Here is a 27,757-nt window from a genome sequence, read left to right on the forward strand (position 1 = left end):
GTACCATCCCAAATACTACTTTCACGTGTCAACACATTATTGCTGAAGTGCTGTCAGGCAGCGTTTCGTGACTTATGAGGCTGTGAAAGGAACAGTTTGGACTTTTCAGCACGTAATGGTTAAAGTTGATGGATGAGAAACGCAGATCCCAGAACAGGCCCTTAGGGAAGGGAATTATCGAAACAAGAATGTTTAGGGTTGTAGTGAATGACAGGAGGTTGGTGGTCTGGTGTCGAGGGGTCTTAGTGGACATGCCTTTCCCTGACCCTTACCCAGGGCTACTAAATATTAACATCAAAAAAAAAAAAAAAGAGTATGCACAGAAGTCAAGTATAGGCTTTAAACTAGATTAACTCTCAGTGTGACAACATGTTTGAATGACAATTACGCAATATTATCCTGAAAGAAGGAAAATCACAAATGTAATATTTCCTAGACAACACATCAGTGAGGTCAAATGGGCATAAATATGCACTTGATGTAGGGCAATTTTACTTTTGTGACTATTCATCTAATTCCTAAGATCATAATAAAAAACTTGTTTAGACATGAAGACGTCTGAAAGCATTCTGTAAACGTATTTTCAATATTTACAAAATATATTGTTACCATCTCCACTGCAGTAAAAGCACCAATGACTCTACCGTATTCAGAAAGCCACATGATAAATGCCTTAAATATAGCATGTGTTAACAGCACACTAAAGAAAATTTCATATCACAATTATAGTGACCAAAAGTATCAGTTATCAATATTATGATGGTTTTGTGTCATGGTGTCATGACTTGAAAATTTACATATATATATATATATATATATATATATATATATATATATATATATATATATATATATATATATATATATATATATATATATATATATATATATATAAAATAAACAGGGGGGCTAATAAGTTTGAATTTGCCAGTATATATATATAAATGTATATATTTCCCAATTTCTGTTTAACATAGAGAAGATTTCTTCAACACATTTCTAAACATAATAGTTTTAATAATTCATTTCTAATAACTGATTTATTTTATCTTTGTCATGATGAAAGTAAATAATATTTGACTAGATATTTTTAAAGACACTTCTATACAGCTTAAAGTGACATTTAAAGGCTTAACTAGGTTAATTAGGTTAACTAGGCAGGTTAGAGTAATTAGGCAAGTCACTGTATAACAATGGTTTGTTCTGTAGACCATCGGAAAAAAAATTAGCTAAAAGGGGCTAATAATTTTGTTCTCAAAATGGTGTTTACAAAATTTAAAACTGCTTTTATTCTAGCAGAAATTAAGCAAATAAGACTTTCTCCAGAGGGAAAAATATTATCAGACATGCTGTGAAAATTTCCTTGCTCTGGTTAACATAATTTGGGAAATATTTAGAAAAGGAAAAAAAAAATCAAAGGGGGGCTAATAATTCTGACTTCCACTGCACAGACGCTCTTGATTCTGGAGGTCATTGATAATATAATAACTCTAATACTTAAATGGTAAGTAGTTTCAAAAAGGTCAAAACAACATTTTAGATGTTTTACAGTGTGCTTAGCCAGCTAGTTTGTCCATTAAAAAGTGTTTCCACCTTAGTTTATGCGCATCTTTTCTAATCAAATAAAAAGTTTATCCTACTCAGTTAAAAAATGTATGCGCATTTTCAAAATGTATGCGCATCATGGCATTTCCATCAACTGTTGGATGCAAAATGCGCATAAAAAAAGGTGGATGTAAGCATAGCTATAGACTTATTAAACATCTTGTTTAAAGAGACATTATAGGCCCCCGTTAAGGCATTCCACCAAAATTCGTATTTGAAAATGAACAAACAAAAAATGTTATTTGCAACTTCATGCATTTTTGTGATAAACATGGATCTCTGCATTTTATATTGTTTATCTATGTTTTTATTATTTCATGTAAATATTTTTTGTGTGCGCATGTGTTATTATTAGTACATTTAATGTGCTTGTTCAATATATTCTTTTGTTAAATCTTAACTTTAAAACTACCTCCATGTCCATGTTTGCCTTGTTTTTCTTCTGGAAAAAAGTCTTATTTGTTTTATTTCGGCTAGATTAAAAGCAGATTTAATTTATTTAAAAGCTATTTTAAGGACAAAATTATTAGCCCCTTTAAGCTATATTTTTTCCAGATAGTCTACAGAACAAACCATCATTATACAATAACTTGCCTAATTACCCTAACCTGCCTACCTAATTACCCTAGTTAAGCCTTTAAATGTCACTTTAAGCTGTATAGAAGTGTCTTGAAAAATATCAGTATTATTTACTGTCATCATGGCAAATATAAAATAAATCAGTCATTAGAAATGAGTTACTAAAACTATTATGTTTAGAAATGTGTGGAAGAAATCTTCTCTCCATTAAACAGAAATTGGGGGAAAAAATAAACAGGGGGCTAATACTTCAGGGGTCCATTAATTCTGACTTTAACTGTATATCCCGAGCACACGACATACGTGTTGAGTGCACATGATAGAGTATTGCGTGCGCATGACATCGAAAGTCTATATATCTATATATTTTGCATGTCACTTTAGGGGCTCTATAGCTTTCAAGTGTATATTGAAAGGGAAAAAATATATATTTTCTAAATAAAATTTTCCTAAATGTAAAATTTACAGCATAACTTTAACATTTTAGGAAATCTATACATTTATACAACACTTTATAAATAGTGTGCAGACTAATATATGACTATTTTTGGTCACATTTCTTGCTACTCTTTCTCTATTCCCATTTGTCTCTCTCTCCTCCTATCTTGTCTTTTTCAGCTGGGTCAAACAAGCAGACGTGTGGGAGAACATGTTGGAAATGCTGGGATTCTGGCAGGCTCTGAACCAGGACTTGGCTCAAGACCAGGCTTTGTGAATAAATAAATAAAAAAAATCCAAATCCCAAACCTCTACGCATGCAAACTGTCATGTGAACCTGCCAGTGTAACATATTGTATGACTCAACTTTATTATCCCATTTAGGGAAATTAAATTGCAGCAAGGTGCCGTACACAAGCCAAGCTCCATGTACACTTTACCAATTTTTGCCATAAAACACACAATAAATCTATTTTCATATACATCTCCTTACATGCTGGACTTATTTAACAACCTAATGGTCACTATAACAAACAAATCTCTTGTTCTGTTTGTCCTGCATATACAGTAGGAACTCTAAAACAATGTCCTGATGACAACAACTGAAAAACTGAATACATCGGGTGATCCGAGGTGCATAAAATAATCTTTCTTTGACACATCATTTTGGTAAGTCTTGGGCTTAACGCTTCCCAATCACTTTGAATGGGTGACGTCAGGCGTTGCCGAACTGCATTGTGGATCTGAAAGTGTCAACCAATCAGATTACTTTATGCAAATACACCAGCTAGACAGTGGCCTATTGCTGATTGAATTTCATTGGCTGACGCTGCTATGATGATCACTTCAGCCCAACTTCAGACACGCCTTCAGTCAAGCGTTGACACTGAAGCCCCGTGTGAATGACTTAGACTTAGAAAACTTAGACTTAAAAACTTTATTGATCCCGCAGGAAATTGCTTACGTAATGACTGCCATAACACACAAAACACAGAAACACAAAAACACAAGACAGAATAAATAAATTAAATAAGTGAAATAAGTCACATAAATACAACCAATCTATAAAAGGAAACAGCCACAACACATAAATACACAAACTATTATATAAGATATTACACTTAAAAGAATCAGTGGTAACTAATACTATTAAGTCATATATCAAGTAATGAAAATAATATTAACCAAAAGCAATAATATTACACATAAAACAATTGCACATAAAATATTTCAAGTAATAAAGTGATTCAACACTCATTTAAAAAACAATGATATTGCACTAAAAATATTTAACAACTAGTAATAAAAACGTACAAATATTGCACCTAGTAGACTATTGCACATCATAAAACCGACTTCTATTGCACATCATAATGCACCGACTTCCACACACCGGGGCATAAGATTACCATTCAAGCTACAATGCCAAAGGATAAAACAGATTCAATAAATTGTCATCATAGAACAGGGCTTTCCAATTAGTTTGTAATGGGGGCTGGTTCATGAAAAGCATCTCAAACGAAGGGCCAGAGAAATATGACTTGCTATATGAGTGATGATGACACATAAGAGCCCTTATGCTGTATTTTTGCTCTTTAAGACACCCAAGTTGACTTTTTCGACAAATAAAATGTTAATTTATTGTGTTTTGATACTACATAATATCATTGCATTATACAATAGACTTTTTATTTTTATTTTTTACAAACATTCAAATGTATTTCAGAGCACAACAAAAGCAGTGCATTGCTTAAGTAGGCTTCTTCTACATTCAGACACATTCATATGTTTATGTTTTGAACTGCTTAACAATTAGGGATGCAACAATTATAGATTTTGGATGTACAATAGCCTGAAGAATAATTAGGGTTTCAAGGTTATCACGTCTAAGGTAAATTCAAGCTTTCTATTAGGTAAGTAGCTGTTTAGATTACCTGTTGTTGACATCTGCGTTCATGCATACATAATCATTTTAATAATAATTCATCTAACATATCTTTTGTTAACATTGCCCTAAAAGGCACACACAACTCTCAACGTGAGATGTTTTCAACTGCTTGCGCCCGGAAAGCCGCAAGAGCGTTGCTCCGCTTGTGCGCACGCATATTGTCATATATTCTTACATTACAAATAACAAACTTGCAAGCGGAAAAGATGTGATATGGGAACAGCCGCTGCTATAGTTAATCTGATGTGCATGCGTATTAGCCTCAGTGTACAAGCTTGGAACTAGTGCACAGTTAGCAACTTGGCATAACTTAGTTTCATTGCAGCAGTTTCGTTTCGTGCAAAAAAAAAAATGCGGCTTAGAGAAGATTTTATAATTAATTAACATGATGAATTAAAGCGATGTTGATAGTGAAATCGGCTAATCGTTGCATCCCTATTGACGATATCAGTGCACTGTACAAAAGGCTTTTCCTACAAACACATCTAAATGTTTTTGGCTGCTTGAACCACTTGCTTATGGTGACTTGCGCTCTGTGCAGCCTGCAACTGCAGCTCGTGCTGTTATTGAACAGACGCGGTCACTTTATAACTATAGCAGCTGTTTTCCGATTGAACTAAATTCATTTTTGATGTCTTGGTCAGACTGTTTGGAGGGTTGGAACAAATTGCCTTGGGGGTCGGGTTTGCCAATTGAATAGCCCTGTCATGGAGGTACAAACCCTAAAAAATCTTAATTTCCTCGAAGAAAAAACAGTAGGGTACCGCTGGATTCTGTTTAAATGAATAAATCTCACTTACAGCTGTGAGTAGCTGAAATCACCCAGATTGGTCTCTGGACAATTCAGACAACGTTTTGTCAAGTCTCATTTCTTAAAAGCATTTCCCCTTTAACAACTAATTACCGTTCAAAACTCAAAAGCCCTCTGCCTCCCTCTCAAGTGAGAGTTCAGCGCAGGAAATGGCATTTTAAATAAGGCAGCTGCTTCATTTTGGCAAGGCTGCGGCCAGCGTCTCTGTGAATACTCACTGTCAAGACACGGTTCACACACTGTCTGCGTCGCTCCGCAGGGCTTCACCATCCCTTCCCCAGGCTGGCATTGTTTGCAGCACTCTCCCCTGGTTGTAAATGCTCCCGAGGGACATGTGTCCCGACTAGACAAAGCTTCCCCCTGTAGAGAAAGAAAGAGGGCATATGTGACAAAAAATATATATAAATAAATTGTTTTGTTTTAAGATTAAAGATTTAAAACTTTTCCAGATGCATTTTATATATTTATTATGACTGATTTATGATCATGTTTGTGCCTCATATTATTTTAAAAATACACCTCGATACACATCACAAAACAGAAGACAAAATGTGTTACAGAAATACAAAGTAAAACTGTACTGAAAGCTGGTATTACATGATGTCACAAGCACTTACGCTTTTCCACCATTTTGATTACTGGACTGCACATCAAATTCAAGTGTATTAAGCTTTTAACATGAATTTGTCTGGGTCAACATTACAAACCTGAGGTACGTTTCCAAAAACCATCATTAGCCAACTAAGGTCGCAAGTTTCATCGTTACAAACATGGTTTATGATTTGGTGTTTCCCAAATTCATCATTCCAACAAACATTAAAAACTGCGTGGCAAATTTGTACGTTTGCAACTATACCTCTAGAGCTGAAGAACAAAGCATAGTTCCTGGCTGTGTTCTATTCACAGTTTTCCCCCCTATTCCCTATTCCTTTGGAACGTTCCAACATTTAAACATTGAAAAACATTAAAGTCATCACTCTTAGATGTAATTTGCTTTCAACATACTTTCAGTACAGTTCAGTTTTAGAGATCTTCATATTGACGATTGTGCTCCCTTCGTAGTGCACATTTTGAACACACTCATGGCTCATGACGAGAGGTGACCTGTTATTTAAAAGTGGAATTTACGTTACGTCTCCAAAGCTTGTGAAAACAAATATATATAGCATAGGTTAAAGCTTTTATTTATAGTAGGTTATTTATTAAGAAATGTATCAGTACTGTATATGACACGAGCCACTCAAGAACATTCACTGAGTTGTTAATATTTTGGTGATGTGCTTTGGGTCATTGTCCTACTGGGAGATGAACCATCGCCCCAGTCTGAGGTCAAGAGTACTCTGAAGCAGGTTTTCATTAAGGATGTCTCTACATTGCTGCATTTATCTGTCCATCTATCCTGACTAGTCTTCCAGTTCCTGCTGCTGAAAAACATCCCCACAGCATGATGCTGCTACCACCATGCTTCACTGTAAAGATGGTATTAGCCTGGTGATGAGTGGTGCCTGGTTTTTCCAAACGTAACGCCTGGCATTCACTCCAAAGAGTTCAATTTTAGTCTCATCAGACCAGAGAATTTAGTTTCTTACGGTCTGAGAGTCCTTCAGATGCCTTTTGGCAAATTCCAGGCAGGGAGTGACTTCCGTCTGGCCACTCTACCATACACAGATGGTTGTTTTTCTGCAAGGTTCTCCTCTCTCCGCAGAAGAATGCTGGAGCTCAGACAGAGTGACCATCGGATTATTGATCACCTCACTGATTAGGGTCCTTCTCCCCCAATCACTAGGCTTAGAGTTCCAAACATCTTCCACTTACGAAAAATGGAGGCCGCTGTGCTCATTGGAACTTTCAGAGCAGCAGATTTTTTTCTGTAACCTTCCCCAGCCTTGTGCCTTGAGACATTCCTGTCTCGGAGTTCTACAGACAATTCCTTTGTCTCCATGCTTGGTTTGTGCTTTGACATGCACTTTCAATCCCAGGACCTTATATAGACAGGTGTATGCCTTTTCAAATCATGTCCAATCAACTGAATTTAGCACAGGTGAACTCCATTTAAGCTGATGAAACATCTTAAGAATTATCAGTGGAAAAAAGAATGTACCTGAGCTCAATTTAGAGATTCACGGCAGAGGCTGTGAATACTTGTGTACATGTGACTTTTTAGGTTTTTTATTTTTAATAAATTTGCAACAATTTCAAAAAAACTTTTTTCACATTGTCATTATGGGGTATTGTGTGTAGAATTTTAAGGAAATACATTAATTTAATCCATTTTGGAATCAAGCTGTTACATAAAAAAATGTGGAAAAAGTCAAGCGTTATAAATACTTTCCAGATGCATTGTATATCACAGAGTATGGTGTTAAATTAGAGAAAGGTCACATGCTCTAAGCAGAACGCTCTGTTCTGATGATGCAAGATTTGCAAATATGGCAGCTGAGAAGGCCATTCTTTATGAGAAACTTTTCAAGACTGACAAATTCGGTATAAATAAGTATTGAATACTGCTAAATACACTCTAGAATAAAAGAGAACAGACTTTAGTTGTGACTTGTATACATTGTACGAGCTGTCTGTTTTATTTATTACTGCTAATGGTATGAAAACATTAGCAAATAAAATGTAAAGTAAAAGAGTAAAGTCAAGCAAACGTCAAAATGTATGTGAACTAATATGATACTACAGCTAAACAACTTAAGAAAAGTAAAACAATGAAACCATACTGTACTTAGAGAAACTTTTTTTAAAAGCCTGAAGATGTAGATAAAGACGTAAAAAAAACACTGTGTTTTCCTACTCTTATGTCTTATGGGCTTTGGTTAGATCTTTCTCCAGGGTATGCAATCCCAGAAACTGACAACTTCCCACTCAGACTCAAAGCTGCAAATACTATTCGGATTGCATTGGAGAAAGACTCGCTTGCTGCATTATTTAGTCCTGATGATGTCTGAATGTGCTTATCAACAGCATTGATTTAGAAAGATTGGAGAGCTTCAAATGGAATAAATGCATTTTACAAGCCTGTAATATCATATACAGCAAATCTTTACAGCGCATTAAACATTGTTTCAATCCTCTGTCCTTTGATTTGGACATTTGTCTGACTGATTGACAGCTACAGCCTAAACAGGGCAGCTGAACAGGGGCGTTTTGTGTTTCACCTCATGTCTTCTGTCTGAAGGGTTTTATTTATGTTCACAAAGTGTAATGAAATAATTTATGATGTCTGTAAGTTCTTCTGAAATTAAAAACCACAGCTGTTTTCAACACATTGCATGTTATTTTAGCTGAAATAAAATTTACTTTAAGAGCCTCTATTATGGGTTTTTAAAAATGACCTTCCATGCAGTGTGTATCACAGTAAAATGAAAAAATCCAGCTAAAGCTTAAATTTGAAAGTGCATCGTGTTTAAAACTATTGATTCATCTATAAAAAAAGTCGGGTGGTTTGAATGAATCGCTGCTGTAGCGAATCTTTAACCATGTCGATATGTAACTCAGGCCCTGCCTATTTGTTGCACACGCAGCCCTGCTGCAGTCATGATATGGCAGCAAATTTTCTTAATTATTATGCCAAAATTAAAGTACAGTAGACATATCAGTCTAGAAAATAGTCATGTTTAATTTTTTGTGTGCCTTAGTAAAAGTAGGGGTGTCAAAATTATTTTAATTTAATCTAATAATTAATTTCTTCGATGCACCGCAATGCAGATGCAAACAATACGGTATTAGTTCAGTAATAGATCATAACCAGTTATTACGCACTGAATTCATTTATCACAAATATGTCGGTAGCTTACTATGGTGAGGGAATAGATTGTGAGTAATTAAAACACTCCAACTACTTAAAAAGCAGATAACTGCACAATTCAATGCTTGTGTGTTTGCTGGACAGTCTTTCACTGACACCGAAGTACATCAAAACCTAGCTAAGAAGAAAATAAAAGCTGTTAACTCTCTCTCATCCCTGTGGCCCCTTTGACCTGCTGGCTTGTTAGTGAGGTAACGTTTTATTACCTCTCTTAGCTGTTACAATGATAACGTTACTTGTGGATCCAGACACAAGCATGTTTGCAGAGCGAGTTTTCTCTACCGTGTCGCCATCTATAATGGATCAGCTGGTCGCCACAGCATTGTAACATTAGTGTCCATGTCAACATCGCCAGAGCCACGCTGACCGAGCCAATCACAGCCTTTTCTCTTTAGAGCTTGATCAATCATAGGCGTTAAAGAACTCACTCAACAATGCTCAAAATGCAAGCTGGAAAATATCTACATTTGATTATTACTTGTATTAAAGAACAAAGTTAATAAATATATTATATATATATATATAAGTTATATAAGTTAATAAATCTAAATATATTTATACATTTTGAGACAATAATTATTGTGCTGTGAGATAAAATATCAAATTGTTTATGGAAAGCATCGTCAATGCATTGTGATGAACCAAGATTTTGGATCAATCGCATGATAATCATAAAACCGAACTAAACCGTGAGACCAGTAAAGGTTCATACCCCTAACACAAAGATATAAAATTTTTAAAGAGTAAAGTTATCAAAACTCTTTTTTTTTTCTCTAAATTTTTTGAGTTCGGTGCTAAAAATCTGATCCAATTAAATGATTTATGCTAAGCTAAGCTAAAAATCAGAGCTGGAGACTGGCTGAAAGGATTGAAAAATGGAAAAACTCTTACTAAGATGAGCTTAATAAAATGAGCCCCTCCTCCCCAAAAAAGTGGAGTGTTCCTTTGATATTTGACAGATTCATGTGCCAGATTTAGTACTATTAAATACTTAGTGAAATACCGTTTATTTATAAATTTTATTAATTTATTAATAATGGGCACACCCATTATTTTTAAGATTTTCTCCTAAGGCCTCGTTTACACTAGTACGTTTTAGTTTTAAAACAGCATTTTAGAATGAAAATGATCCACGTCCACACTAGCATTTCACCCAGCGTTTCTGAACAACTCTCTGTCCATACTACACTGCTGTAAATGCACATCACGTGACCACACACACACTCTAGCATGCACTACAGCGTGCTTTGAGCACATCAACCCCATATAAGAGCTGTGCGCATCGGACAGTTCATCAAGGATCTACAGCTGGATCTAATCTCACTACTTTGGTTCAACGTGATATTTAACTTGTAGTCTACATCTAATGACATATTCCCCAACTTTGGTCTTTTGAATCCATTACTTGTTCTAATGTGTTTTGGTTGAGCACATAGATCAATTAGGGTAATAAATTAATGTAACCACGTACACTAATTCTGCACATTTGACTGATTGCTTGCCTTTATGTCCTATATTGTATAAACTTATTGTACAATATACTTTTAGAATGGCCATTATTGATTATTAAAACTGATATTCAGCATAAGAAAGGGGTATGTTTTGTATTTTTTAATTAAAATGGACGCAGTGATGTTATAGGCTTCGTTTTGTTATAAATATGCATACAGTGTAGATGACGCCCTTATAAATATGCAGCTACACAACGCCTCAACATTTTTAGTGTCTGTTAAGTTGCTAATATCAAAATAAAAATAGGAAATTTCTCATATCATTCATTTTTCATTTTATTGTTGAGAAAGATAAACAACGTAGCCAGGGTGATGTGAATGAGGTTATAAAGTACACTGTTCCCTTTGAAGACTTACCCGACGTGTCTTCGGGAGTTTGTTTTCCATATCAAACTTGCGAAGTCTGAACTTACAAGGAGAGGATGCAAGATTGAACTGTGTGTAGGCTACTTAATACTGAAGAAAAAGCCCCAATCACATAGGTGAATGTCTGCAGCCCCGCCTTCGTTTTCAAATGTCCCAGTTTTCCCCCATCCACATTGACACGGAGCAGCAGCGTTTTAAAATGAAAACGACCTCTTCAGCATTTTTAAAATGCTCTGTTTTCGGCGCTCGAAAACTCCAGCGTAGTGTAGATGAATGGCGTAACCATAGCAAAACTTATGTGTTTTAAAACTAAAAAATATTAGTGTAAACAGGGCCTAAATCTGCAAGTTATGATTTACTTTTAGCCTTAAGATGTTTTGTGAATTTGGCTACTGAACATACAATTTTTCAAATTTGACCCAAAGGAAAAGAAAAGTGCTGCTGGAAAAGACTTCCTGATTTGCCTGATAAATTGATTTTACCCTTAAGCCACCTATTGAAGGTCTGAAATACACACTGGTGGCGCTGGATCAATTTTGTTATTGAGGCAGAAGCCTTAGAGCATTGGGAAAAAAACAATTTCAAGATATGACATGCCTAATAGCGCTGAGAGTGATAACGGTCTTTCATTTCCAAAGTAAGACTGGCATTAGTGAAGTACTTGGAGATCAATTGCATTTTCATATCCCTTATCACCGACAGTAATCAGGTATTGCTGAGAACATGAACTGTATGAAAAAGAATAACCAAGGTTAAATGTGTGGTGAAAGATGCTCGAGGCAGTTTTCTTGCATCATATGCATATTTTTAGGCCTTGACTGTCTAAACATTCACATGTTGAAAGATAATAGACGTTTATTTGTTCCTCAGTGTTAAAAAATATATAGAATTACAACTTCAAGCAGGTGACATGGATGCTCAGTGGCTACACTGTTGCCTCACAGCAAAAAGGTCGCTGATTCGAGTCCAGGTTGGGTTAGTTGGCATTTCTGTGTGGAGTTTGCATGTTCTCCCAGCTTTCACATGGGTTTCCTCCGGGTGCTCCAGTTTCTCCCACAAAGACATGCAGTATAGGTGAATTAGGTAAGCTAAATTGTTCGTGGTGTATGCTTGTGAATGAGTGTGTATGGATGTTTCCCAGCTGCGTAAAACAAATGCTGGATAAGTTGGCGGTTCATTCTGCTGTGGCGACCCCAGATTAATAAAGGGACTAAGCCGAAAAGAAAATGAATGAATGAATGTACTTCAATCGGGTGACACGGTGGCTCAGTGGTTAGCACTGTTGCCTCACAGCCAAAAATATCTCTGATTCGAGTCTAGACTGGGTCAGTTGGCATTTCTGTGTGGAGTTTGCATGTTCACCCCACGTTCACGTGGATTTCCTTTTGGACTGTGTTTCCCCCACAGTCCAAAAACATCTGGTATAGGTGATTTGAATAAGCTAACTTGGCCATAGTGTATATGTGTGAATGCGAGAGTGTATGGGTGTTTCCCAGTGTTGGGTTGCGGCTGGAAGGACATTTGCTGCGTGAAACATATGCTGGATAAGTTGGCAGTTCATTCAGCTGTGGCGACCTCTGATTAATAAGGGGACTAAACTGAGAAGAAAATGAATAAATGAGTGAATGCTAAACCTATGTATTCCACCAGTTTAGTTTAGTATTACATCATCACTAATTTTGCCTTTAGTTCATTCATTTTATGACAACTTTAATGTGACTTATTAAAGAGCCCATATTATGGGTTTTTGAAAATTCCCCTCCATGTAGTGTGTAACACAGCTCTCAGTGAAGTGAAGTATCCAGCTAAGGCTTAAATCTGTAAGAGTACAGTGTTTAAAACGGTTGATTCATCTATAAAAGAGTCGACTCATAGTGCTTCAAACGAGTCGCCTTCATACCGAGTCATTAGGTGTTTCGCCATGACGTACGAACGAAACCAAGTTATTCACGTGCACGCGCAAACCCGGGAGATTTCAAACCTGCGGCCCCGCCCTCTGACGCAGAAACCCAGACACACACACCCACACACACACACACACAAACATGCTAGTCGATTGAAGTCACACTGCAGATGGATATTATCGAATCTCTACCCAAAGATGAAACCTCAGCATAATAACCAAGCAGTTGGAAACTACTGGAAACTTCTGAAAAAATACATGCTACAAAGAATACTTCATCTGCGTTTGTTAAAGGAAGGATCAGTAAAGAGTAACTTACTGATGGACATGTCAGGATGGGTTTCTTCCTCCATTTCTGAAGTGTAAGTACGTGCGATTAAAGTTGTTGCCTCGTTGACTCTAGCTTGCAAATGTATTTAGTTGTGATTTGTTACTTGTAACCGCGTGTACTGTATCAGGTTAACTGGCTATATTCTCTTATCACGTGCGAAGCCACGTTAAAAACGTGACGCGTGCTGCTTTGTTTACGGAGCTTCGTGCCGTAGAGGTCTGCATTCCCGCCGCGGGACCCGACCAGATTTCTGCGGCGCGGGAATAAATTTCCGAATAAATCACGGGAGCGGTCAGTAACGGGTTTAATTTGGGACAGGAGCGGGCTGTCTAGCAATATCGCGGATATTACTATGCGAATGAGAGAGAGCTTTGCCTGTGTGTCTGCTTGGTGCTTGTGTGTGTGTTTATACAGACAGCTTGGCTGTCTGGACTGTTTAGCTGGGTGATTTTCGGTTATGTTCTCCCCCGCCCTTTAGCGGGATCGGGCGCTGCGGGCAGAAAACGGGGCGGGTCGGGCACCGGGACAACAAATTTCCTAATATAAGCGGGAGCGGTCGGGTTCAGTCTAAAAACTGGCGGGTGCGGGCGGAAGCGGGAGCGTTGTCGTCCAGAGGTGTGTGTGTGTGTGTTTGTGTGTGTGCGCGCGCAAGGACGAGGGCAATATGTGTGTTTGTGTGCATTTCACTCTCTGACTGAAGGCAGTCGACCAATCGCAACAGACTGTCATCGGTCCAATCAGCGCAGATTAGCTTCGCGCTAAGGAGGGGTTTGGGAACAAATGAATCACTGGACGATTCATACGGGAGTCACTGAAATAATTAGGTAAAAATAAATGCAGATTATAAGTGTTTTTTGACCTTGCATGCATATTAGACTGTTGTTGGAGACCCTTACAACCAAGATATGACCCTTTTTCGTGTATAATATGGGCTCTTTAACTTAATTTGCTTGAATCTTTTTCAGTGATTAAGGTGAATGGTTTGTATTATTTGCACTAAATTTAGGAATACCTAACGTATCATATGTTCTCACTATGTTAAATTGTTGTTTATCCCATAACAAAACATGAAGGGTTAAGCGCCATGCACGGACTGAAGCAGCTGTGGAGATTGTTGATTTCTGAGGGTGTACCATGAAAGCCAAGAGGCGATTGGCTGAGTGTGCACTGTACAGGGCTGTCAAAGTAACACCGTTTGACACAGGTGACTTTTCAAAGAGTTAAAAGAAAGACAGAGATAAAGAGTGAAAGAAAAAGAGATTAGATAATTCCCTCCAGGCTTTTTTTAAAATCAGCTGGAGAAGTGACAGAGACGAGTGAGAAGAGAAGGAGGTTGGGAAACACAAATTAACATTCCCTTCGTTTCTACCTGTCCCTCACATTACCCCCTGGCATGGGATAACCTCCTCCTCATACACAATAAAACACAAACACACCCCCACAGGTGCATTCCAACTCAGGTAAAGTTCAACAACCCCCAAAAGTTCAGCATGACTTTAATGGATAAACCTTGAGACATGGCCATGGTGAATTTGCACGTAATTATGAGCTCCATTGATTACCACGTTTTAAGAAATGTGTGAACGGTCAAATGCACTGACGCATGTCAAAGAACCTGTTTGCAGTCATCCTGACAGAAGGCCAAGCTGCTGGAACTTGTGCAGTTTTGTTGAAACAGATACAATCAGTAGCGCCGGAGTAAAATCAGTGCAGCATTTCAGAACATGTTTATTATTGTTACTCACACTTAGGGAATGATCCCAATGAAATGCATTCACAAACAATATTTGGTCTGTGATTAGCATTTGTGTTTACTAATGGTCACACTTAAGTGTAACTTAACTACATTTTTTTTACATAGGTTTCCATCATTCTGTGTTAAAGAGCCTTTTGATGTCACTGAAAAAAAGTGTTGCATGCAGAACTGTTGCAAACAATTTATTTGTGTTGAATTTAAACAAACAAATTAAGTTTAATAATGTTCAACTTAATTTGTTTGTTTAAATTCAACAAAAATAAATTGTTTACAACCACTTAACGTAAAAAAATGTAGTAAATCCAAGGAATCATCTTTGAATATTTTTTTCAGTGTATAAGAAAGGAATGATGCGAACAGCATTTTGAATAAAAATACCCTATTTTTTTTAAGTTTGCTTGAGGTTGTTTTGGCAAAAAAAAAAATGTTAAATGTGAATAATGGAGGATAGAAACACATTTGTTGAATAAACTCTGAAGCAGCCAACTTTATACCTACGTGACTTAATTATGCTTGCCTTGTTTACTGTTGGTTACTAGGTTATCAAATACTACAGTCAGCTGCTCCAAAAAGCTTAGAATGACCCATAGATATATACACTAGATATCGCATAGGGACCCCGAGCATGCGTCAATGGCGCCGCCATATTTGTACAGTGCTCCCAGGACAAGTGTCATTCAACTGCACAAGTCAAGACAGTGTTACAACGTAAAGATGCTGGACTTTAGTGCTGTCTACAGGTTTAGTAACGAGCAAACAAGGAAAACAAAGCACAAAGGCAGAACATTTTATAGGTAAGGTTTAGTTTTTTGTATGTTATGAACTTATTGATGATAATACAGTCACTTACTGCATTCACCATAAGGCAGTAAGTGAAAGTAGCACCAACTTCCACTAAATACTCGGCTTATGCTAGTTTTGTTGAATAAAATCAGCAAACAATGCAAAAGAAATATAACAACGATATGCTGTGCTGCCAGAAACTTGTATTATTGTCGGCTAAGTGAAGGAATCGTTCATAGACTTATAGACTCCCGATCATAGATATATGTGTATATCTCTGGCTCTGGATAGCCACAGTCCTCCACTGCAGCTTGGTCCCACAATCATTTCAAAGGAGCGCTACCCTGTACTAATATGGCAGATCTATTGACGCATTCCTTCTAATAGACAACAACAGGGTAGGCAACATCTAATGTATATATCTATGAGAATTACCAAGAGGCGACACTCAATAGAACGTTCCATTGCAACAGCCCTGGATTCCGCCATTTTGGAGTGAACGCGATCAGCTGTCCATTGGATCTTATTGCTGTCACGATGGCAAGCAGCTGCTTTGTTTTTTTATTAATTTAATTAAAAAGTGCATTAAAGCTGAGATACAACCTAAAAGGCGACAATACAACACTTACTATCACAATCATCAGCACTTTTAATAGTTTATTTTACAAACTTATATTATGCAGTAGTTCTATTGCAGTTTTTATTCCAAAATGGCTGACACGCCATCTAGTGGCTATTTCCAAAATTGCACTAGAGTGTCGCCTCTTGGGGATTCTATGCTCTTTGGCTGCTCTAAGGCAGTGGTCCTCAACCACTGGGCCATGGACCAGTATTGGCCCGTGGATCAATTGGTACCGGACCGCACAAGAAGTCATTATTATTGCTGTTTTATTTATCATCTGAGTCTGAACAATCTTTTATTTTGAAAAGTCATTATTTTGAAAAATGACTGTACTCTCTTAGCTACATCTCCGTCACTTGAGCGCCTAAATTTAACCCACAAGCAGCAAAATGATTAAGTAACAGACGTCTTTGGAAAGTTTCTTTGCTAAGGGGAAAATGCCCAGTGAGTGACCAGCGAACAGCCAAGGAATGGATCCGCAACTTCTTTGTCAACAAATCGGGTGAATCCAGCATGTCTGTGCAAGAAGATCAACTGATGGAGATTGTAAATGATGGCGGCCTTTTAGGGTAAAGTCTAGATTGCATACGCGGCCTGCCGGAAGTGCAATATGCACATCAATATAGCAGCATTTTTTTATGATACTGTATAACAATAATTCATATTTCTACAGTACTGTGATGGTTGGGTTTAGGGTTGGGCTGGGGGTAGGCATTAAAAGTACAAATTATTGGGTAATTTAATAGATAACAAATAATACTCTGTACATCCACTGTTTTTACATTACTGTGACGCGTGGGTTTAGAGTTGGGGTAGAAGTAGACGTTAATAAAATAAAATTAATGGGAAAGTGAATAAATAAAATAAATAATTCTCATTAACAATAAATGGGAAAGTGAATAAATAAAATAAATAATTGTCATTAACTTCTGGCTGCAACCATACCCGATCTAGCAACAACCGCCTTTTAGGGGCTGTTCACATTTCGCGTCTCTTCTAGAGTTTGTGTAAGTTCATTGTTTCCGATAGAGGTGCATGCACGGTCGGCGTGATGCGCTCTATAAATAAAAACTTGTATTAGAGTGACAGCAATGTTTTGTCAGCTTGTCACCAAGCCCCTGATCCGCGGTAAAATTGTCAAGTGTTGACCGGTCCATGGTGACAAAAAGGTTGAGGACTACTGCTCTAAGGGGATGTTAACACAGAACATTGCTGAACCCCAATTTCCCAATTCACACCTATTCATCCTTAGTAGTATTCAAAATTGAATTTGTTACCCCAACACTTAGTATATTGAAAAGAGTATGCAAAAGGTTCCTACACGGTGTGCTATTTCTGTTAGAAATTGGAAGTGTACAATCATCCGTCTAACTGCTAATATTGCCCACAATACATTGTGTGCTAGACATGAATTCAATTATAAATACAAACGTGGGGAAAAAGTGTGAAAAACGTCAATAAGAGAGACGTGCGAGACCAATTGTTGTTGTCACCTTTGTTCATGTTATATTTCATACAACGTGAACTTATATAGAGACGTGTTTGGACATTAACGTCTGAATGCATTATTATATCTGCATACATAGGAGATTTCTCAGCATGAATGACTCACGAATGGCAGATTAACCTGCTGCTCCAATATGGTAGAAAATTAAATATGAAAGAAACATGGGTAATGTGTCGAGATGATTGACAGGGGATGTAACTAAGCAACATTCCAAAGTTTGCATATTCTTCTGTTACACACACGAAAGTATACACTTTTTCTTCACAAATAAGCATACTTCTAGAACGTATAAGTATAGGAATTGGGATGCAACACATGTTTTTCCTTCCCTTCTTTCCTTTCCAGTGTGCTACTTTTCTATTGCTTTTCAATGTAAACACACGCTTAAAAGACATGTGTGATCCTTACGCTTGTGTCTCGCATATTTTGAAGCGACAGACTATTTAGCTCTGTGGTTTCCAGATGCGGAGTCAAGTTGGAAGAACTGCTACTTTCACGTGCAGCGCTGCTCATCACTGTCAGCTCCACAGCAGTGGACCAATCAGAAGATCTCGAAGGCGGGGCATCTATTGCAATTTCTGTTTACAGGCACTGCGAAATACTCTTATGCTTTATGCTGTACTTTTAAAAAAATTATTACGAACCAAATCATCTTGTAATTTTAGAAGCAAAGACTTGTCAAAGACTTCTAAGATAAAATATTATTTAACTGTTAAGTGAACGTTAGCATGCCAAAATTAAAATCCTTTGTTTCATTAATAATAAACAGCTCACTAAATGTTAAAAACTCACAAGGTCTTCTTGCCTCACAGCAAGAAGGTTGCTGGTTCAAGTCCCGGCTGGGCCAGTTGGCATTTCTGTGTGGAGTTTGTATGTGTACTGTGTGGGTTTCCTCCGGGTGCTCCGGTTTGCAGTATAGGTAAATTGAATAAACTAAATTAAAATGTATGAGTGAGTGTGTGTGTGTGTGTGTGTGTGTGTGTGTGTGTGTGTGTGTGTGTGTGTGTGTGTGTGTGTGTGTGTGTGTGTGTGTGTGTGTGTGTGTGTGTGTGTGTGTGTGTGTGTGAATGAATGCGTATGGGTGTTTCACAATAATGGGTTGCGGTTGGAAGAGCATTTGTTGCATAAAAACATAAACATATGCTGGAATAGTTGGCGGTTCACTCCACTGTGGCAACCCCTGAAATAAAGAGTCAAATAAAATATGAATGAATGTAGGAAATAGTGAATGAGGGTATAGGGGGCACTTTCAGATACTGCCTCAGAGTGTTGTTATGTAATGTCTGGGTCATGTCTGGGTCATTTTCCAGAGCTGTTGACACCACCCTATTTTGTATAACCTTTTTATGCATTTTGGTGATTAATTCATAAGAGATAAGAGCAAGTTCTTTTGGAAAATATACCATTAATGTCTCATTGTTAACAAAAATAATGTGATTAGCGTAAAGCAGTGACAATAGTAAGTATGTGTGTATTACATGTTCAGTCTAGGCAAGCAAAACTACTTGACAACCAAAATTATTGTGACGTGTCTAAAAAAAGGAAGAGAAAATGCTGATCACATCACTTTCTCCTTTCCAAAGCACTGGAAAGTTTGCACTTCTGGGGTGTTTGCCATCGGTAAGCACATTACTGTAACAAATATGCAACAAGTCTATGAATTTCAGTTACTATTGATGTAGGTAGTAAAAACTGTGCATGCTTATGGAGTTGTGGTCCACAATTTTGGAGTTTCAGAGTTTTAAGCACAAATCTTAAGTATGAACAATAGTAAAAATTATACTTAAAAAACGGAGGGTTTAAATAAAAAAACCTCTAGGAGTAGACAGGAAGCACAGTCAAATATCTCCTTCATTTAGAACCTGCGGTCCAAACAAACGCTGTTTTATCAAGTGATTTACAGTGAGTGTCACGACACATATTGTCCGTGCTAAATTACCAAAGAATTTTCATGCGGATGTATTTGTCAGTTGCATAATGTTTCTCCCTCCCATTCTCTCTGCCACACAGTCTATGATGTTCGAGAGCTGCTGTTTGTGTGCTTGAATGCACTTAACTCTTAACCCTTGCAGCCTGTTGGCACTTGTCAACATTTCAAAGTCGTCTACTGTTCTGCCAAAGCTGATTCTCACTAATGAGCACACTAGAGCTAATGGAGCTCTTTCTCTTGCGCTTGCTTTAGTTTGTACTATGTAGTTTGCTACAGTATATGATTCACTGTTCCAAGAAGCCTTGAGACTAGAAGACAATTATTAAGTGTACAAGTTTTTCTTTTTATATTGTTATTTTTTTCCTGTGTCTGTAATGTCTCTGTAACTTTATTTCAAAAACTGGCATACAGTATAAGGATGTACAGTAAGTTCTGGAACATTTGGATTGAGTTTCTCACCTCTTTAGTGCTACCAAGTTCACAATTTTTGAAAAATTCTGTATTTTCAGGGTTAACACAGTTAAGTTAAACTATAATATATATATATAAATATATATATATATATATATATCAATTTACTGACTGAACTAACATTAAAATGATCTGAAATTAAACAAACAAATAAAAGTCTTAAACTTATTTGAGTAAAATTTTAGTTTAAAATTTATTCGTATTGGCAGAAAAACATTTTGATTTTAATTTGCTTAAATATATTTTGATTTTTTAAAATAAACTTTAACTAAAACTACACTCAAAAAAGGTGGTGAACAAACTTAATAACAATAAAAACAATCTTTGTAACACTTAATTTTAATGGTCTGTTTGAGTATTAGTAGACTGTCTGCTTAATCTCTGTTGATACTGTTCCTTCAACAGACATTTAACTCACTATAAGAAACTTTGCAAGTACATGACAACTACACTAACCCTACCCAAACCCTAAACCCAACCTAACAGTCTACTCATAATCTAATGAGATTTATTTGGCATGTAGAGGCAATGTAACTTAAATTCAACAAACAGACCACCAAAATAAAGTGACCAAAATTTTCCACGAAATTGAATTAAGTTATTTCAACTTATTTCAATTTAGGTATTTTATCTAAATAGACCCCCCATGCAAAAATCTTTTTCAACCAATTTTGTCAAATCATTTTTTATTTGAATATTACCTGAATTCTCTGTTATTTATTGCAGGTCAACCTGTTTTAATTATGGCTACAGTTGACTGACCTCAGAACAAGCATTAGCACAGTTGTAGCTGACTGAGTGAAGTAACAAACAATAATGTTGTTAATGAAGCTGCCAACACCCAAAGCATGAATGCAACTCTTCTTCAAGGAGGTAACTTCAAAACCTAAAACCTTACATTCTAAACTCTAACAAGCCTTTTTCTCAACTTAAAAACCCCTGAGCTTGCTTTTATTTTGAACTTATTTTCCCCTCGTAATGGAATTTCACGCAACGTATACTGAGAATTTATATCTACTAACCTGGTAGTACAACAACACAATTCATATCTACTGTAGTTGAAGTCAGAATTATTAGTCCCCCTGTTTATTTTTCCCCCAATTTCTGTTAAATGGAGAGAGTTGATTCTTTCAAAACATTTCTAAGCATAATAGTTTTAAAAACTCATTTCTAAAAACTTTATTTATTTTATCTTTGCCATGATGACAGTAAATAATATTTGACTAGATGTTTTCAAGACACTTCTATACAGCTTAAAGTGACATTTTAAGGTTTAACTAGGTTAATTAGGTAAACTAGGCAGGTAGGAGTAATTAGGCAAGTTATTGTACAACGATGGTTTGTTCTGTAGACTATCGAGAAAAAATATAGCTTAAAGGGGCTAATAATTTTGACCTTAACATGGTTTTAAAAAAATAAAAACTGATTTTATTCTAGCTGAAATAAAACAAATAAGACTTTCTCCAGAAGAAAACATATTATCAGACTAACTGTGGAAACGTTCTGGGTCTGTTAAACATCATTTGGGAAATATTTAAAGAAAAGAAAATTCAAAGGGGGGCTAATTATTCTGACTTCAACTATATGCTGTCCCAATACAAAATAATTAAGTTAACATTTTTTTTATTTAAGTGCACTGCAAAAAAAAGTTGAGTTAACTTAAAATTTGAAGGCAACAACTTCAGGATATTTTTGAGTTTACTCAACTTAAATTCAGTCAAGTGCAGCAATTGGTTTGAAAGTTGAGTCAACTCAAAAATGTCCTTAAATTTATTGCCTTAAAATTTTAAGTTGAGTCAACTTTGTTTCATTATCAAGTGTGGACCGAACATAAAACTAAAAAATGTCCAAAAGAATTACAAGAATTGTGTTTTTCTTCAGCTAATATTATGTAGTTTGAACAAGCAGCAGCATTTATTTTAGAGTAAAATTAAAATGGGAAATATATAAAACTAATACAAACTGCAGAAGTATCTTGATACTAAAAGAACACATTTAGATAACACATTACAATAGGATTTATTTAATGTGGTTAATTCATTAGTTGTTTTTTATTCACTGACAACATGAACTAACCGTGTGCAATATATTTTTACAATTAAAAAATATTTTCAATGTTTGTTAAACATAAAATTGTCCATTTCCTTTTTAATAATGCTGAAAATGAAATGGTATACATTAAGACTAATAAATGTTACCAAATAAAATCTTATTTTAAAGTGCAACAGACTAATAGATTTCAACCAGTAAGCAACCATTTCAATAGCAACCACCCACAATTTACATCATAACATAGCATTTGCTTCAAAAAATGCTAAATATGTATTTGTGCAGAGGACAGACACTAAAAGTAATGTATTATTGTTATCAGCATCACATTAAACTTGCATGATATGTTGAGTTTCTTACACAGCTAACAATTTATGGGTCTGGAAATCTGCAAAGTGTGACTGAACAACCACATTTTTATTGGTTTTCTCCTAATGTGGAACATACCTACATGTGCTTGGTACTTTGTTCTACCAAAACATCCAGAGAAATCAGTTACGCTGCCTATAACGTATGGCTTCACAATGTTGCCTATAAAGTAAGGCTTCAAAAAGGGCATCTGCAATCGTCACATCAGAGAATGTGCAATGTTGAGTTTATTAGTATGATTACAATTTAGCAAGAACCACAGTTTAAGCAGATACACATCAGATCTGTAGAGTCAGCTTAATCATAAAGGAGTGAATATTCATCATTTATATGCGTTCTTAAAGTCTGCGTGATCCTGAGACTTTTCAGTATGTTAATGTTCTCAAATGAAATGGAATATTGAGTAGGGGGCGGGGCTTTCTTTTGCGCATCATTCTGTCATAGCAAACTAATCATAATAAGTAGTTAAAGGTCCTCTAAAGTTATTCAGTGTTTGACATAATCACAACCGAAACATGAAGAGAGGGTGGGAGATAGTGTAGCTTCTCCCCTTTTGAAAAAACAGTCAATACGCTTATTTCACGCGGCTGCCATTTTAAAGAACCAAAGCAAGGCTGCAGTGGAAAGAAACCCAGAAGTATAGGACCAGCACTGTAAACATTGCAGTAACATGCTGTGGACTACAAACCTCCAGCTGTTGCCGAGAATTTCAAAATGCAGAAATGGTGTAAACATCACTTCAATATAATTCAGTAAGTTTAATTTAAACAATTAAAAGCAATTTAGCATCAAATAACATCACAATCTCTTTAAGAGTAACATGCTCAAATGTCCTCCAAGGCTTTAGTTCATGGCATCAGTTAAACACTATGGGGATGCTCCCCTGCTTCAGCCTATGCAACCCGGTGAGCGATAAAACACTGCAGTCCTCTGCAGCACATCCTCATGTTGTTTGTCATAGTGTTGTCCCAGTATTGAAGTTTTAAAGACGTCCATTTCCCGCTAACATTTAAGCACCGCTGAGCACGTTCATAAACAGTGCTGATTTACCATAGTATTCACCAGTGCTCATCAGTTTACCGCTCTTCACCCATAGCAAACACAGATACACGGACACTGGAGCACGAAGCTACCGTGAAGATCAGTCGATCAAGCAGATCGCTCGTCTGTGTTTGTACTCGGTAAACAGCGAAGGATGAACTAATGACATTCTTGGCCAATCAGAGTCATGTCTGTTGAGCATGTGAACACAATGGCAAATCAGCGCTGTTTTAAGAAAGCCACCAACAGTGCCTTAAATGTTAGCGGGAAATTGACGGTTTTTCTTTTAATGCCACTAATATCTGCATACCCCACATGCCTTCATTTCTGTTTAGTTCAGTAATGACTTTAGTTGGATTAAGGTGATCAAATATCGCTGTCTGGAGCTTATGTAGGCCTACACTTCGAAATTCATTTTTAACTGAATAAACAGTTCGTAAACACAAGTACATCTTATTGAACATCATTTATTTTCATCACCAATTTTCATAGTAGAAAAGTTTCTTAAGCAGTGTTTGATGCATTTTGGAAACAGGAGATAAGCCCCTGGTCTAATGCGCCACCTGGCTTGAGAAACCTGTTCTTAAAGATTTATTATTTGAGTAGCACACATATTCTGAATGCCTTTGGCAAAGTTTAAATGAGCCATTTTAATCTAGATTAATCTAGATAAAAAAAAATGTGTCTATGCCCACCTATAATATATATTTTTCCAATATTGTGCAGCCCTAATAAGTGTTTATTATGGATGAAAGGCATACAGTAATTCAGCCATCACAGTAATTCAGTAACATGACTCTATTATGATTGGCCACACTCAGATTCTGATTCACGGCAACATTACAATTTTCCTCGTGCCCATTGCGCTGTTCAAATGGGAGTTCCTTCAGCTTCGATTTTGAAAACAAGATAAAACATGCGACCACAACACATTCGTATCAGGAAATTGGTACAAACCTTAAAACCCAAAGCAGGTAGGCCTGCAAATGTGCCTGCAGTTATGTGGTATACTCAATTAATTATCTATCATTACTGCTACTGATTTTGCCTAAAAAGCATACACCCCTCATTCAATCCACCCACAGAAGCAAAATAACAATTAGCCCTAAAATAACAACATTTCAGCCGGTTACAAAAGCAAAAGAACACAACGTGCTGTCAGTCAAAGTGGGTGTGAAAAGATTATCAGAGTAATTTATTACAAGAAAAGAGTGAACTACTTCAAGACTCTTTATACGTCGCATTATAAGTGTTCATAATGCTCCATTATAAGGTATTATTTTTCCTAAAGAATTACAACGTCTACATTGTTGAACCTTTAAAGTGTTATAGCCCATGATATTGTGTGTTGATCATGTGTTGTAATCTATTATACTTTTTAAAGATGCCTAAGTGTTATAATGTATATAATGCAAATGATCTGAATTATTTATGAGAACATACATCTTATTACTAAGAAATAGTGAATGCATTACTGTGCAACAAGAATGACAAAACACACACACATACACACAGTACTGAACAAGAGCAATATATATATATATATATATATATATATATATATATATATATATATATATATATATATATATATATATATATATATATATATACACACACACACACACACACACACACACACACACACAGTAAAAAAAAAACTGTTTTATATATATCATTCATTCATTTTTCAGAGACTGCCACAGTGGAATGAACCGCCAACTTACCCAGCATATTTTTTCAAAGCTGATGCCCTTCCAGCCACAACCCAGTATTGGGGTACAACTATACTCATTAACTACGGCCAGTTTTGTTTATCCAATTCACCAATAGCAGTGTTTCTCAACCACGTTCCCGGAGGACCACCAACACCGCATGTTTTGGATGTCTCCTATGTCTGTCACACCCATAACAGGCCTTTCAGGGTCTGTTAATGAGCTGATGATCTGAATCAGGTGTGTTTGGTCAAAGATCATGGAAAATGTGCAGAGCTGGTGGTCCTCCTGGAACGTGGTTGAGAAACAGTGACCTATGGCATAAATCTTTGGACTGTGAAGGAAACCGGAGCAGCTGGAGGAAACCCACGTGAATACAGGGAGAACATGCAAACTCCACACAGAAATGCCAACTGGCCAAGCTGGGACTTAAACCTGTGGATTTATTTTGAATATGCCAGTTGGAAAAGATTTTCACTTGCCCTAACAAAACATGATTCAAATTAATTAATTAAAAATATTGTATTTATTAATAATTAATGATTATGATTATTAATATTAATAATTATTATTATTATTTTCAAATAACCATTACAAAAACTAGAACAAAACATAGCTGTCACTGACTTCAGTCTACAATAATAATAATAATACAAAATATTGATCATGTCAGTATCATCAGCAGCAAATAAACTGAGAACTTTTAAGCAAATGTTAAGTAAGGAAAGTAATTAAATGCTTAAATAAAAGCATTTTATTTATAAAATTTAAATAAAAAGATAACATTTTATTGAGAGGGATTTTTGGTGATTGTATGGGTTATTAATTGCCAGATTGAGTAGAAATATATGAGCACACCAAAATTAATACCTGTTAAAACACGATTTAAGACCTACATAACAATATTTCAGTAGATTTAAAACTTTTTAAGGCCTAAAAAAAGCTTTTGAAATTTAAGATATTTTAAGACCCCACAGATACCCTGAATGTAATTACAATGAATGAAAATAATTTGTAAACGCCATTTTTACAATATTTTGAAATGTATGACTAATATTACATATATGGCATAAATATATGACCTTGTATGTCATATATTTAAGTTATCATATATTTTCATGAACAAGGGAAAGCATAAAAACATCAATAAACGAGTTTAAATGATATAAAAGTAATCAAAAAGTAACTATATTAAGTGGAGTATCTAATCATAGACTATAATACATGAATATTAACCATTTTAAATCCGCAACGTTCAAATAAAATCAAACAGATTATACTCAGATCTCTACAGTAACACTTATAAATAAATGAATGATATTTCACCTTCTCTGGGTGTGACAAAAGCAAGAAAGAAACACTCGAGTTGTAGATAAGTACTTACCACGAGCAGAAATACTACAGTCACAGTGAACATGCTGGAAGACTGTGGTCCTGGATGAAGTACTGCCGGTGGATTATTCACTCTTTACGGAGACTCTGGTGTAAATTTAGCATCATATTTCCTTCAAGGACTCAAAAAAACGCTCTGATCCTCAAGCGCGTCCGCGGAAAGTTTGCCTAATAAGCGTGCAGCATTATTGAGCAATAGTGGACCTGAGTGCTGTTTTTCCAGATGAATTCTTCTGATGTTTGCGATGATGAGACTGACAGTCGACTGCAGACTACAAGTGCGCGTGCACTGATACAGACTTTAAAGAGGGAAAGATTCACCTCCTCTTTCTCGTATGTCAGAACAGTTTCCCCTCCCATCCGCATCCAACTCACAGTCGAGCAGTTCGATAAATATGCTGAGTTATTGTTACATAATTTTTTTAATTTTATTTCTATATTTATAACATGTGAAGCAAAACATTATTTGAACTAACTCCAAGCAAACATTTCGTCCTGATTTGCTAAGAGCGCTTCCTGAGGTAAATAGTGCACTAAGCATAACGCGAGTTAGATAATGGCAGATGCATCTGGGGAGGGTCGTAAATAAATGTGAAGTGACAGTTTACGAGGCATTAGGCTTTCATGAAACATTAAACTGTATCAATGTAACATGAAACATCTTCCTCTGCGGAGCTCGAGCACACGCACTCGAAGAACTGATACTCTCCGCTAGAGGGTGCGCGCACACTAGCATATATACAATGTGAGCATAATTATATCCATGTTTTTTTTAATTGATACATTTTAATAACAAATACTTAACTATTAATTTTGTAT

At 36.2% G+C, this 27,757-nt stretch overlaps 1 protein-coding gene across 5 annotated transcripts in view; it reads right to left on the minus strand.

Annotated features, from left to right (window-relative positions):
• The window catches only part of ngfrb (nerve growth factor receptor b), a 93,878-nt gene extending 66,664 nt beyond the window's left edge, over positions 1 to 27,214 (minus strand). For 4 of the 5 annotated variants that reach the window (XR_015503532.1, XR_015503531.1, XR_015503530.1 and 1 more), the window contains exons 1-2: positions 26,931 to 27,214; positions 5,600 to 5,741 (exon numbers count right to left, since the gene is read on the minus strand). Coding sequence is in view for 1 of the 5 variants with exons in the window: in NM_001198660.1 (NP_001185589.1) it covers positions 5,600 to 5,741; positions 26,931 to 26,963 (175 nt within the window). In the remaining 4 variants the exon portion in view is untranslated. 5 annotated transcript variants of the gene reach the window in all.
• Positions 27,215 to 27,757: the final 543 nt, after the last annotated feature.

This window comes from Danio rerio, chromosome 12 (genome assembly GCF_052040795.2).
Source record: "Danio rerio strain M-AB ecotype USA chromosome 12, GRCz13ab, whole genome shotgun sequence".
Classification (NCBI taxonomy): Eukaryota; Metazoa; Chordata; class Actinopteri; order Cypriniformes; family Danionidae; genus Danio; species Danio rerio.